Raw genomic sequence first — 15,927 nt, forward strand, 5'->3', positions numbered from 1 at the left:
TCTGTTAAGATCACTTAACTCTATTGTAATTTATGAAACCCCACAAATAACCCATACAATAATACAATAATATAAAAGATAGGGACTGTGGCCATCAAGTTTTAGTGACAAGAGTTAGTCAACATTTGCAGTACATCATATATTAACAGAGGTTAACAATGAATAGGCTACAGGACAATGTTCTCATGATCTTTATAGATTCCTCAAGGGGGAAAAAAAAAGAAACAAGAAAAAAAAACACAAAAGAAAGAAAAAGGTAAAAGAAAAGGGAAAAAAACTTAAGGAGCACATAAATCTTACCTGGTTAGGTATCCTCAGTGGGGGCCTTGGACCTCCAGGGTACCGAGGTGACATAAAAGGCTATCAAAGTAAAACAAACAAACAAAACAAGAAAATAATGTAAAATACAGAGGTGAAAATAAGGTAAATTTAACATCTTTTTAGACTTATACAGAACATAAATCAGTTGATTTCCCTATGTGTCAGCTCTCAGTAGAATACTTTTTATGGAAAATTACTATAGTATTTTCTCATTGTCTAGACTACCTAGAAAGTTTTCTAACGAAAATGTAAAAACATCAAAGCTGACCTAAGTAACTAGGGCGACACTTTAAAAATGTGAATAATGACTAAGGCCATATCCAGTTGGCAAAAACACTGAAATTTATGTGAATGAATCTTAGTAAAGATTTCAAATAAAGGCTGACTGGCTAGTGATAGCATTATACAAATTAGATTCCAAGTATATTATACCTTTGACTGAATTGTCCATTTATTTGTGAAAGTTTAGACACATCTACAAAAATAACCAGATATTGTGTCACTGACTTTTGCAATGGTTACCTTACTCAAGAGGTACTTTGACATATGAATTCAAAGTATAATACTAATTTATATTTTAAGACATGGCAAAATAAAAAAAAACAATTCACTAATAATTATTATCATAAGTTCAGTTGGAATGAAATTCAAGAAAGAAATTATGTTAAAAGCGCTACCAAATGCTGAGATAGTCATGCATCTTCTTTAAAATGTGAGTATTTGAAATTTGCATGTTCATAGGAATGGAAAATGATGTTACAGTGGTAATTTAATGGACTACTTGAATTTTCTTGTTGATGGCTTTGTGAATTTTAATTAGATTGGTACTCTCTTCTCTAACTGTAAGATCTCAGGAGGGAGAAGCAGTTTATATAGTAGCTAGGAGCCTACAGGTACCTACAGAAAAATTCTCTCCTAGCTAATGTGATTCTTCTTAAATGCTCTCTTCCCAAAAGTTCAAACTTGCTTTTTTGGCTAAAAAAAAATACTGATAAATTATAATATGTATCTTTATAAGTCATGAAAAATAGATAAAATCTTCTAAACATACATGAAAATGTCTCCTAACATATAAATATTGTTATGATGAAAATATCAAATTGGTGCTGTAACTATAGAAGGTCTCAACATTCAGACTGAATCCTAAATTCTCTCTCACTCTTATTTTTATTAATCACAGCCAGAAGTTGAGAGGGTAGGGGCAGAGTAGGCACATGGGCCTAACAGCAATGTAAATGTGTGTGTGCGTGCATGTACATGTATGTGTGAATACTTAAGAGGAAGCTATAGCATGGGATGTTTAATGAGAAACAAAATGCTTCTAAGTACAGGGTGGGAAATTCTGTTTAACTAGTATGAATTATATCTTCTAGAAGATCTAATAGGTGTTGGAAATAACTGAGATAATGAATTATGAGTATCAATAGTCAACCAAGAGAATCTAGAGTTGAGGTAACTGTTAGATAAAGCATTCCTACTGCTTATGGTGGAAGGGCTGCACATAATGATTGTTGGGCAATTTTCCAGGGTAGGAATATTTAGTAGCCAAACTTCGGTTAAAAAAAAAAAAAGATGACAGGTGAACCAAGAATTCTTAAAGCAAAACAACTAAACACTACCTTTTATCCACTGTCCTGGTTTTAAATTTTTTTTTTTAGTTAACTGAATTTTCCTGTATAGATGTTTTCCCCTTTAATCTGGGGTTTTACACATGTATGTTGTCACTGCTTCAGGGTATGTTTTCATTCAGATAGACAGAGAAAGAGACACAATACAGCATCGGTGCTTCTCCCAGCTCTTTATTGCACCCCCAGCTGGGGCTCCACCTGGCTCACAGACTCTGCCCATTGAGCTATCTTTCCAAGTCTCTCTATAGATGTCTATGCTCTATTTGTTGGTTGGTATTTCACTGGAAATATTCTTTTCTTAAATATGCTAATATTTTGACAGTATAAGGTAGTATGATTTTGAAAAATGGACTGTTATAACTTTTGCATTTCAATTCAACCATATTTTAAAAAAACATTTTTTTTTTTTAGATTTGATTTCTTTTTCAAGAGAGAGAGAGAAAAGACCAGGACCTTGTTCAACCCTGGTGCTGATGGTGCTAGGACTGCCTCTGCACTCAAGCAAGGAAGTCTGGGCCCAGCTCTACCTCTACACTCCTATCTGGTCTTCAGCCACCTTTTATTTAGTAAGATTATTCACTTTAAAAAAAAATTTTTTTTTTGAGTATTCCACAAGATGTTTTAGGAGCTGTAGAAAAAAAAATTCTACATTCTGGATCTATACATAAATTCTACATCAAATGAATTTCATTTAAGTCACTTTATAATTCATCTTCATTGATTTAATTTCTTTTATAAAAGAGATTTCTCTTTGTCAATGTTTTTTTTAAAAATTACCTCCATTTATTATTAAATAGAGACAGCCAGAAACCGAGAGGGGAGAGGGAGACAGAGAGACACCTGCAGCCCTGCTTCACCACTCACAAAGCTTTGCCCCTGCAGCTGGGGACCAGGGACTAAAACCCGGGTGGGTCTCTGTGTATTGTAACATCTGCACTCAACCAGGTGTGACACCACCTGGCTCCACTTCTTTTCCTTCCTTCCTTCTGTCCTTCCTTCTTTCCTTTCTTTTAAAGATATCTATTAGGCATTATTGATATCCCATTGGATATGACCCTCTTGATCAACACATTCTCATTCCAACTAATATCAAACTAATTCAGCTCACAAGATAACATACTTTGTGTTGGCATGTTAAGTGAATAAGCATAAATATGTGCTTTATCACCCATATATCTGATATATTCTATATATTCCATGTATTTGACCAATCAGCACTTAATTAAAATACCTCATTTAAAATAACTGTTTAACTGTAAAGATTTAATCAAAGTAGTTCTCTAGATGTTCTTTTGGCAAGGCAAAGTCAATTCGGTACAGAGCTGTAAGCACACTGATTCTTTTCAGATGGACTTAGTCTAGTCCTCAACATTGCTCACTTACAGATCATATACCATTTCAAGAAGATGAGGTTATTTCTTAAGACTTCATTGCCATGCACTGGGTCTAGATCTGAGTTCATGGGTTTCAAGATTGCAAATGAATGGCATTTTATGAAAACTTTTACTAGTTTCAGACCAATTTATATTCACACACACATACACAAAAAGACAAACGTCACACATGTACACGCAAGTGTCTATGGACAAACGACTAGTTTGATTCCAACATAGGCTGAATTTTGTTGTTTGCTATCTCTTACTAGATGACTGAAACCATAAAAGCAGTGTAACCTATGTTAGTGTATCAAAGTAACACTGAATATGAAGACAAACATATGAGACTTACAGTTTAAGACTAAATTTCAGGCTGACTCAATAAAAAACAAAAGTGAAAACAAGTTCTGAGACCCACTCTTAAGTTTTCATTAAAGAAGCAAACATATTATCCTTTTCTCCCTCTTCCATATCTATTTTCATTTGTTGTTGTTTTGTTTTTTATAAATCATTTAGTTGGAGGAGAGAATGATTTACAAGATAACTGTTAACACATGGGTATAGACTTTCCTTGTAGTTTATACTTCTAGATAAACTTGTTTCCGATGAGAATACGGAAACCAAGTTAGTACACACACACACACACAAAAAAAAAAAACAGTTACTGCAAAAACCAAGTCACTGAAAAAAAAAAAAAAAAACCCTGGTACTTTGCTCATATCTTTCTGGTAGTGCCAGGGAAGTTTCTAGTGATTACGTAGAAATTCTTTCAGCTTTGCATGCAACAATAACATCAGCTAAAGAAAATTGTCCATGGCTTGGTCTTCTGATTCAAAAGACATATTATGTTTTGTTTTGTTTTTACCATCATTAGTAGTAAAATGATACCCTAATATTCATTTTGTTATTTAATTAAAGACACTGGTCAAGATGCCACTCAACTCATGTCTAAGCTATATAAAATTGCCTTTCAATTTTATAAAATCAATTTTATAGCTATTAGTAATGCAATAACCAAAATTTCTCTTTTGAAACCATACCTTGCTAATTTGATGAGTGTATAATAATAAGCAAGGCGAGAGAATTCAGATTTCACAGATTGATATTTTTCTCTATCTCCAACTCTGATCCACTTTAAAACGTTTATCTTACGTAGATACATGTGCACAATTAAATTCGTAAGATAAATTTAAGCGGTAAATATTTACTGATGTCAAAAGTAGTGTCAGAGATCAGATTATTTATAGACTATAAAAATGACAGGAGCCAGATAGGCTCTGCAATTGTAGACACTAAGTTTTTTTACTCTTTCTTAATAAGCAGCCTCCTGTGTACAAATGTGTGTATCTTGGCGACTTTATTCTGGGAATTATAGCTTACACTCAAGATGACAGCAGATTGCTAGGCAGAATGGATACCAGTCAATAGCCTAAATTCTCTTTCCACAAGTACCAGCAGAGGCGTTTTCTTTGCTTCTCCGTAGGGATGAGCACTTCACAATAGCCAACACTTTATAGCCAGCAGCATTTCTTTGACTTTTCCCCCATTCCTCTTCCCGCGACTGCCTCATTTCTCACAGTCCCTTCAGAGCAAAACTCTTTGAAAGAGCTGGATATACTCATTGCCCTTTATTTTTCCATACCCAGCTAATTCCGAGTCCTGTTTTACGAGGATTTCGCTCCATCATCATGTCGAAACTGGCCTTAATGAAGGTGAACGGCCTCACTAGTTCACTAGGCATTTATCAGCCTCAGGAAATTTGAACTCGCGACAGTATTTGGCAGACCATCTTCATTTGGATTCCAGAATATCATAGCACCTTTTTTTATTTTTCCATCTTTCTTGATTTCTTTTTTTTTCCTTCTTCCTTCCCTCCCCTCTCGCTCTCCCTCTCTCTCTCTCTCTCTCCTGCCTCACCTTTTGTTTATTCTTCTCATCTCTTTGATGATTTCACATCTGGATACCCTGTGACCACTATAAAGCTGCTTGGTTTTACCTCTGTCTTTCATCTTTAAATAGCATCCAAATGCTACTAACTCCTAAAATTTTATTTCTACCCCAAACTCCTGACTCTGATGTTGTATCTTCTGCTAAACACCTTTTGGATATCGAATAGCTATCTTCACCTTCATGAGCTCCAAAATTAGGTCCCAAATATTTTTTTTTTTCTTATTCCTCCTCTGGAAGTTTTACCCACATTGGCAAATGCCAGCTCTATATTCTTCCAGTTGATTAGGCCAAAAGAGTCTTGCACTCAGCTCTTGGTTTCCATTTTTCTTTTGTAACACATATAATTCATTATTAAAAACTGTCTCTAGATTCAAAATATATCTAGAATCCAATGACTTCTCACCAATGCTACTTCATTAAGCTAAGTCAAAATAAGCTGTCAAAGTTTTGTGATGAGGTTCATTCTGATCTTCCTGTTTTTCACTCATCCCTCACAAAGACTACATAGCGGGGGGGGGGGGGTGGTGGCAGCGACGATGCACCTGGTTAAGTACACACATTACAGTGTGCAAGGACTCAGGTTCAAGCCCCTGGTCCCCACCTGCAGGGGCAAAGCTTTACGAGCGGTGAAGTAGAACTGCAGGTGTCTCTCTGTCTCTCTCCCTCTCTTATCTCTCCCTCTCCTTTTAATTTCTCTGTCTCTATCCAATAATAAATAATAAAATATTTTTTAAAAAGGACTACATAGTAGCCAGATGAATTTTATTAGAACCCTCCACTCAATGAGACCCCAAGTCCCTACAGTGAACTAGAGTCCTACTAGATGCATCTTTCCATGACTACAGATGGCCCTCCACTTCAGCTACAAGTGAGATCCATGGAGTAGAACGGCCCATGCTCTGAACTTAGGGACTTTATTTTTGTTTGCCCCTCAGTCTAGACCACTATTTCTTTTTCCATTATTTTCTCCCCCATCTAGCTCTTACTTTTATCTACGATGTCATATTTTTAAGTACTCATCTTGTTTACAGACTATTTCCTAGGGTAGACTCTTAAGTTCAGTGCAGGCAAGGGCTTCCACTTAACTTATTCACTGCAGTAACTATTGTTATTGTAGAAGCAGTAAGTGTTGCTGTGTCCATCAGCAATTTTACATAGTGGTTTTCAAATTTTAGTCTGTAAGATCTCTGCGATAAAAAATACTGTAAATGGGGGGGGTCCAGGTGGTAGCGCAGCGGGTTAAGCGCACTAAGTATGAAGCACAAGGACCTGCGAAAGGTTCCTGATTCCAACCCCGGCTCCCCACCTGCAGGGGAGTCGCTTCACAGATGGTGAAGCAAGTCTGCAGGTGTCTATCTTCCTCTCCCCCTCTCTGTCTTCCCCTCCTCTCTACATTTCTCTCTGTCCTATCCAACAACAATTACATCAATAATAACAATAATAATAACCACAACAACGATAAAAAAAAAAGTGCTGTAAATGACAGCAACATCAAAGTCTGCAGGGAGGAGTAGTTCACATTTCTGCCCAAATCCCCTCCTCTCCCCACTCTTAGCCCTTTGGATTTATTGTTGGCCATGCCATTGAGAAAAGTAGTGGGTAAAGAATGGCTGGTGGGTTAAATCTGGCCCACCATTTGTTTTTGTAAATGTTTCTCTGGAACAGTCATGCTTATTAGTTTATAGAGTATTTAAGGCTGGTTTTATGTATAACAAAGTTGAGTAGTTGAGGGGGGGTGGCACAACTGGCTAAGTGCACATGTTACAATGCACAAGGACCCAGGTCTGAGTCCCTGGTCTCCACCTGCAGGGGGAAAGCTTCGCAAGTGGTGAAGCAGGGCTGCAGGCGTCTCTCTGTATCTCTTCCTCTCTATCTCCCCCCGCTTCCTTCTCAATTTCTGACTGTCTCTATCCAATAAATAAATAAAGATAATAAAAAAAAATCAAAGGTGAGTAGTTGAGATCTTAAGAGTCTCAAATATTTACTATCTGGATTTTAGGAGAATAATCTGTTGACTCTGGATATAAAATATAAACAATTATTCCTGAATACCAGCCAGCAATAAACTATTTTCATTTTATTTTATTTTTTTATATTTATTTATTTTCCCTTTTTTGTTGCCCTTGTTTTTTATGGTTGTTGTAGTTATTATTGATGTCGTTGTTGTTAGGACAGAGAGAAAGGGAGAGAGGAGGAGAAGACAGAAAGGGGGAGAGAAAGATAGACACCTGCAGACCTGCTTCACCTCCTGTGAAGTGACTGACTCCCCTGCAGGTGGGGAGCTGAGGGCTCGAACCGGGATCCTTACACTGGTCCTTCTGCTTCGCACTACGTGTGCTTAACCCGCGGCGCTACTGCCCACCTCCCACTTATATACATTTAATAACTTGATTCTTAGTTTTAATTCCCCAAAGAATAATGACCATTTTTGTTTCTTAATAAAAAAAAAATTAAGACTGCATTACAAATTGCTGTTTTAAACCCCCCCAACGGTCCATAATAAAACTACAGAATTCTGGGAAGAATTTATAATGAAATATTTTTAAAAGAAAAACCTACCTTCATATCACAGAATAAATAGATAAGCTCTATCACAGATTGGAATTTTGAAATAGGGTATTGTATCATACTAAGTTAATTTGACACCTTTAGTTTCTAGAAGACACATGAAAGTATATAAAGAAAAACAGGAACCCGCAGAAGGATCTGGGTTCGAGCCCCCGGCTCCCCACCTGCTGGGGTGTCCCTTCACAAGAAGTGAAGCCGGTCTGTAGGTGTCTATCTTTCTCCCTCTCTATCTTCCCCATCTCTCTCAATTTCTCTCTATCTTATCAAATAAATAAATAAATAAAAGAATGGCTGCCAGGAGCAGTGGCTTTACAGTGCAGGCACCCAGGAGGGGGGAAAACAAAGGAAAGAAAGAAAGAAAAACAATATAGCCTGGGCTGGATAAGTTATCTATTTTCTAAATACTCATTTTGAAAATTAACAACAAAGTGGCACTTCTCACAGGAAACTTATTTTGTCCCTGTCTAGCTGGAGAACCCAGGAATCTGAACGATGGACACCCCCATCTTTGGGAGTTACCACAGTAGGGTCTTTAGTTGTTGAATCTGCAATATATCTTTTTGAAAATGCTTATTTAGTTAGTCAAGCTGAGCAATTTTAATTTGTCCAAATACTTGAGGCCAGAAGACTATTACCACAACGGCAGGAAAGCAGTAGCAAAAGCCCACAGCTGAAAGTCACCTTGATTTTGTTCAGGCTGCTTTTATCTTAAAGAAAGGCATGTTTGATTGTTGACATTTAGGATCTCTGCTCTTTAAAGATGCAAAATTTCATTTTAAGAAAACTGAACTGAACTCTCACTTTTTCAACTTTGGTAAATAAGCAATCTTCCCCACCTTTACTCCCTAGTGTAGAAACACTGTTTTTAAAATTATTTTTCTTTTTAAATGTCAAAGAAATTTGGCTTACCCTGATCTTTTTTTTTTTTTTTTTTTGGCTTAATTGTGTTATGACATTTATATTGAGGCTGTTCTGGTCAATATCAATCCCATGGAGAAAACGAGAGATTCCTTTCTTTTTTTTTTTTCTTACTGTGTTAAAGCATTAGGTCAGCTTACTACTGGTGCTGCCTTGTGAAAAACCTTCAGGTAACATGCCCCGCATAGGCAGAGACATACTCAAACCACCACTAGGTGGCAAAGCAGCTTCACCATTGCTAAGATTAAGCCTGTAAACAAGATGGGACTGAGTAAACTAACTGCTCTCATATCATTTCAGATGGAAAACATGAATGCCCACCTTAGTCTGAAACTAAATTTGCTTGGCCTACTTTATCTACAACAAGGACTTAATGATCTTATGCAGTCAGAGCCTACATCTTACCATTCCATAGCAATAAAAGAACATTACTAGTTTTCAACAGCTTCAGTTAGATTAACTGAAAACATCCAATGACTAGATTATAGTAGATATACCAACATTTAAAATGAAACAAAATGTATTACCTGTTAAAACTAAAGGGTTACATACCATTCAATTTTAGAAATGGACAGGCAGACCTCACATGTTACAAACAGATACATTAACATGGGTTAAAATACTGTATTAGTTTCTGAATTTATGGATAAGTTCATATGTGAGGAAAAACAAAATGTAGACTTCTTCCTAAAAGTTTAGTTGTGGTAAAGACTACAAAGAGGAAAGAAGGGTGTACTTTCAGCCTCCCTATTATTTTTCTTTTTTTTTTTTTTTACTGTAGTAAAATTCTTTTTATGGAGAGTAAGTAGAGTGAATTTATGTTTTCTTGTTATATAATTTCATGATGTTTCAGGAAGTAACTTCATCAGGTAACAGAACAGTCTAATTAAAAAAAAAAGTCACACAAATGTCAATCCCCAGCACCACCACAAGCCAGAGCTAAGCAGTGAGCTGGTGTCTCTTTCTCTCTCTCTCTGTATCTACCCTTAAAAGGAAAAGTTAATACAAATAAAATATTTAAAAACACAAGTAACCATTTTATTAAACTTTATTATACAGAACTGAATATATATACATATATATATATATAATTTGGTTTAAGAAATAAAGCTGCCTATTTCTCTACAATTGCAGGAATAAAACTTTGCTGTCTCTTTATAAGAATATTACAAGAATGAATAAATAACAGATTGATACTTTAATGCATAATTCAACTTCCTCAGCAAACACTGAAACACGGGGAGGGACAGGAGAGTTGAGTACAGACTCAGTTCTGAGTGCCCACTGTGTGTTCATATATCAAGCACACAGTATAACATATTCCTTCACTGAAACTTCCCAACCCTAGTTTAATCAGTGGCTACATTACAGTATCCCCTCTGGTCCCAGTCACAAGACTTTCCAAGCTAAGCAAACTGCTCTCAAGTCCTCCACACCATGACAGGCCACTTAGGAATTTATATGGTTTTCCCTGGCCTATGCCAGCAGATTTGATGTCAGTAAGTGGTAGGGGATGGGAGAGAGAAGAACTTTGATGACAGGTGAGGGATGCTAACATATTTTGAAGAGGTGTGAAACCATAACCCTGAGACAAGACTTGTAAAACATTTCATTTCCTTAAGTGCCTAGTGCCACACCCAATCGAGCACACTTTTCCCCCGTGCCAGCGACCAGTCCCCATCTGCAGGGACAGCTTCAGGTGAAGCAAAGCTGCAGGTGTGTCAATAACGACAAGGGCAACAAAAGAGAAAATAGATAAAAATTAAAAATACTTTTAAAAAGAGAATTCAAGTCACTTGCAATTATTGAAATTCAGTTCTGCATTCATAAATTTAGGGTTTATGATCATCTTACTTGGTGATATATCTAAGGCTATACTTACAATGGAAAGAAAAGAGGGCATGGCTTGGAATATAAACAGAAATAAGTACAAGTCTGTGTCCAACGGAATACTACTCAGTTATTTAAAATGGTGAATTCACCTTCTTTACCCCAGTTGGGATGGAGCTTGAAGAAATCATGCAAAGTGAGATATCTCATAAGCAAAAGGATGAAGATGGGATGACCTCACTCTGGAGTTGGTGTATTGCACCAAAGTACAAGATTCTGGTATGGGAGGAGAGTTTGAGTCCTCGAACATGATGGCAAAGGAGGACCTAGCGGGGGTTGTATTGTTATATGGAAAAATGAGAAATGTTATACATTTATGAACTATTGTATTTTATTGCTGATTGTAAACCATTAATCCCCCAATAAAGAAATTTTAAAAACAACAACTTTGTGTCAATTTTGTTGTTGTTGTCACTGAGGTTTCACAACTGCAGGATGATTGTTTTTTTTGGTTTGGGGGTTTGGGGAGGCTGACTCTGGGTCGTGCACTTGATGAAGCAGGCACAGTGCCCAAGTGAACTACTTGGCCAGTCCAGAAAGTTTGTCTTTTTAGGAGAACCATCTCAATGTAATTTTTACAGTGTGGGAGCCAGGCAACGGGTTAAGCGCAGATGGCACAATGCACAAGGACCAGCATAAGGATCCCGGTTCCAGCCCCCGGCTCCCCACCTGCAGGGGAGTTGCTTCACAGGCGGTGAAGCAGGTCTGCAGGTGTCTCTCTTTCTCTCCCCCTCTCTGTCTTCCCCTCCTCTCTCCATTTCTTTCTGTCCTATCCAACAATGACAACATCAATAACAACAATAATAACTATGACAATAAAACAATAAGGGCAACAAAAGGGAATATTTTTTTTAAATTACAAAAAATTTTTTTACAGTGTGATCTTACGATGAGTAGAGTTCGTAAATACCTCAGCTGTGTTCTATGTGTTAATAACAATGATGCTTCCTTACTATTATTTATTCATTAACATACTGAGAGGCTCAATCCTTACCTGGTCTGATTCTCCATATGGTAGCCAAGTAAGTTTTGCATTTCCTAACTAGAGACTGAGATTCAAAACTCTTCTCAAACTCTACCTCAAGGTAACGGGAAGTAACTACGCTCTAGCACTTAGTATCTGCAAGGTGAGACGGAGAGAATACTGCTGTGATCATTCTGAGTCAGTTATGAGCCCAGGATTTTCTAGTATTAAGCCTCTAGCTTTGCGGAGAATTGAGTCTCACCTCCCATCGGTTGAGGTTTCTTAGACTCTCCAACTAGAAAGAACCCTTAGCCAACTCTTTTTCCATTGTTTCGAATCTTTTCTTCATTATACTGAATTAATAACCAGGACAGGGTCTGACCTTGAACATCAGAGTTTATGCACTCTGAAATCACATCCTATCAGAGCTTCTTCAGATCTACGCAGTTCTTAGAGGTCAGTATCACTTTGGAACTGAGTTAAAAACTAGAGTTTGGACTTTATAAGTATGGTTGCTTGCTGCTACTTTTATTTATAAAGTTGGCTACTTTTTTTCTTCTTCCAGAAACTCTTTATTAACAATAAGTAAGGGGAGTTGGGCGGTGGCACAGCGGGTTAAGTGCACATGGCACAAAGCACAAGGACTGGCTTAAGGATCCTGGTTCCAGCCCCCGGCTCCCCACCTGCAGGGGAGTCGCTTCACAGGCAGTGAAGCAGGTCTACAGGTGTCTGTCTTTCTCTCCCCCTCTATGACTCTCCTCCTCTCTCGATTTCTCTCTGTCCTAACAACGACGATGTCGACAATAATAACTACAACAACAATGAAAAACAACAAGGGCAACAAAAGTGAAAATAAATATAAAAAATTAAATATATATGTATAAACAATAAGTAAGATAGCTAGAACCCTACCAAAATATTGATCAGTCACTGCAGGAAACCCATTTTGTTATTTAAGAAGCACTTGAGTAGTCTGATCCTATATGTAACAAAGATGCTTTCAAGTCTATTTCTTAAAAAAAAAAAAAAAAAACAAGCATGAACAGGGCTGGGGTAGAAAGCATAATGATTATGAAAAGAGACTGTCATGCTTGAGGCTCTGAAGTCCCAGGTTCAATTCCCTGAACCACCATAAGCCAGAGCTGATTAGTGCTCTGGTAAAAATAAATAGATAAATAACTAAATAAATAACTGAACAAACCTCAAATTACCAAAGTGTTAAAGTATTTCAAGATAAGCATTTCCAGGGAGACTGGACATATTAAAAACCTGTTTAATAGTGGAGAAGTAATATTTGGGGTTGTCTGAAGAGTTTCCTTGGAAAATGAGGAATGGCTTCTGTATCAAACTCAAATATACCTAACACTTTTTATATGCCTTTAAAAAAAAAAAAGACAAAACTCAGATAAGGGCATTAAAATAACTTAGAAGTTCTAGGAGGAATTTCACAATCATCCTTGACTCTTCAAACTCTTTCTCGTCTATGTAGAAATGATTTGACTTATCAAGCAGAATTGTGGACTGCTGCATTTCTTCTCCTTCTTTTTTTAAGAATTTATTTATTTATTGATGAGAAAGACAGGAGGAGAGAGAGAAAGAACCAGACATCTCTCTGGTATATGTATACTGCTGGGGATTGAACTCGGGACCTCATGGTTGAGAATCCAATGCTTTATCCACTGCACCATCTCCCGGACCACTGGACTGCTTCATTTCTAATCCTACTGTCATTGTTCTTGAATAGATCCAGACAATCTATTCCTTGAATTAATGTAGTAGCCAGTCAGTTGGCAGATATCTCTGCGTTCAATCTCTTTAAAGTTTCCATTGCCTGCTCTTATTTATCAACCAGGATTGTAACTGACCTTGGGTATTAGGTGTTAGCATTTTTAGAGTTGTAATATATACATTCCCTTTTGTCTTCACATTCCACACTTTCTCCTGGACAATATCTACCCCTACTAAATCAAGTGCCCTTAATATGATGATCCTGTAATCTTAATTTCATGCTGCATCAATGCTTAAGGGTTCTACCAGCCTAAGAGGGTATATGTAATAGGAGGTCTTACAGCAGACCTGTCTGTCCCATTCCAAACCCACTCCTCATTTTGTGGTGCCTAGATCAGGACATAATACCTCCACCTGCCCAAATGAGAGCTACAGACTGAGATATTATTCTTCAATTATTTCACTCATACCTTTGGAACAAATTACTTCAATACCTTAGGACTGCCCTTACAACCAAGCCCGAATTCTTTATTAATCAGACATAATTTTCAGATGGTTCCCTAGAGGCCCAACACCAGCCACTCTTCATTTAGGTTATTTTTATTTATTTTCTGTTCTTTTGGTATTTTTTTCCCTCTTTGTCTTACTCACTCTGAGATGTCAATTTGGATTTCATGTACTATTTAAACAGTATTTACCTGACAATACGACTCCCGAGATTAGATTTTGTGGTTTGATTTGCTTTTAGAGCACATTTTTATTTAATATAACCATTACATTTCTTTTTTTTTTACCCTTCTTTTTTTTTTTTAAAAAATATTTATTTTATTTATTTATTCTCTTTTGTTGCCCTTGTTATTTTATTGTTGTAGTTATTATTGTTGTTGTCGTTGTTGGATAGGACAGAGAGAAATGGAGAGAGATGGGGAAGACAGAGAGGAGGAGAGAAAGATAGACACCTGCAGACCTGCTTCACCGCCTGTGAAGCGACTCCCCTGCAGGTGGGGAGCCGGGGTTCGAACCGGGATCCTCATGCTGGTCCTTGTGCTTTGCGCCACCTGCGCTTAACCCGCTGCGCTACAGCCCGACTCCCTACCCTTCTTTTTTTAATAACACTTTTCTTTCAGTACACTAATTGCCTTTTCTTTCTCTCATTCACCAAATGGTTTTTTGTTCTAGATTGTATATATATCTGTTTCAAAGATGTCTAATAAAGTTTAAATCCAATTGATGGTTTGAATTCCAGTCATTTCACTTTTAAAGACTTCTGACAGGTCCTACAAGTCCACAGATGATGAGACTCTCCAAGACGGAGTGTGAGTTCTAAAAGATCTTTGAATATTACCGACTATTTGTGTATTGATAAAAAGAAGCTGAACACATAGTATGACCTTAAGAGTTGATAACTAAGTTCTAGTTAAGACTTTTTGTTCAACTACTGTATTTTGGAATAGTAACTTTAATACTGTTTCTCTATTTTCACATTTATAAGTACATCTATCTACTCTATAATGACAGTATGGTTGACAGGAAATGATTATCAAGGACATGGAATTACAAAACACTGAAGTAGAAAAATCAGCTAATCGATATCTAAAATAATTCATTAACAATATACCATTTCTCAATTTTCTGTACGCCATCCAAATCTAGTTTTTAACTACTAATTTTCTCAAAGTATGCTATCAAAATAATTATGTAGTAAAAAAAAAAAACTTTCAGAATATGTTGATTTTATCTAGAAAACAAAGTAAAAATGTTCCCATAGAATTAAAACATTATGTACTATACTATGAGTATCACTGTTGCTAAATTTAAAAATATATATATACATATTCCTTTATCTTTGTCATGAGCACTTTGGGGAGCACTTTTTCATGAGTACTTTATCTTTGTCATGAGCACTTTGAAGCACTTTGTTGCTTCATGCCTACACAATTCCACTACCTCCAGAAAAACTCTTTTTATATCATTTTAGATAAAGAATGAAAGAAAGAGAGAGGAGAGACAGCACAGCACTGGTCCACCACTTGTAAAATTTCCACTAGGCTGGTGTTTGCATGTGGGGATTGAACCTGGGTCCTTGCACATTGTAAAGCGTGCACTCTGCCAAATGAGACATCATCCAACACCCTCAGGGAGGGCTTTTTAAAGTTAATTTAAAATGTAAAATAATATAAAGGCTATAATAATGAGTCTTAAAACATTCTGTCCAGTTCAGAAGGATCTATCAGTGGGGTATGATTTAGTTATACTCTAAAAGTATGGTCAACGCCAAATCTCTGGGTCTTCTGCAGAGATATAAGCAGTTTGGCTAGTGAAAAGCTACACATTTTAGAGCCTCAGCTCCATTCTCTTCTCCTACCAAATCTTCATCGTACTTTGTATTTCAACAGCCTTTCTTTCTTTATTGAACAGTGAAATGGCACATAAATAAAAAATTGACAATAAACAAAACACAGGAAGGACTCATCTAATCTAAACACTAGTCAACCAGTTTCTGCATCATCAAGAATAAGCTAAACAGCTTTATGTAATAATTATTATTTATAATAAGTATAAATAATAAAATAAGTTTTAAAAT

At 36.6% G+C, this 15,927-nt stretch overlaps 1 protein-coding gene across 11 annotated transcripts in view; it reads right to left on the reverse strand.

Moving 5' to 3' along the window:
- Positions 1 to 15,927, reverse strand: part of SSBP2 (single stranded DNA binding protein 2) — a 277,264-nt gene that overhangs the window by 63,239 nt on the left and 198,098 nt on the right. For 9 of the 11 annotated variants that reach the window (XM_016186253.2, XM_007518762.3, XM_060201115.1 and 6 more), the window contains one exon: positions 301 to 360. The exons of the other annotated variants lie outside the window; for them this stretch is intronic. In XM_016186253.2, the coding sequence (XP_016041739.1) occupies positions 301 to 360 (60 nt within the window). The remainder of the gene's footprint in view (positions 1 to 300; positions 361 to 15,927) is intronic. 11 annotated transcript variants of the gene reach the window in all.

Source organism: Erinaceus europaeus, chromosome 11 (genome assembly GCF_950295315.1).
Source record: "Erinaceus europaeus chromosome 11, mEriEur2.1, whole genome shotgun sequence".
NCBI classification, from domain to species: domain Eukaryota; kingdom Metazoa; phylum Chordata; class Mammalia; order Eulipotyphla; family Erinaceidae; genus Erinaceus; species Erinaceus europaeus.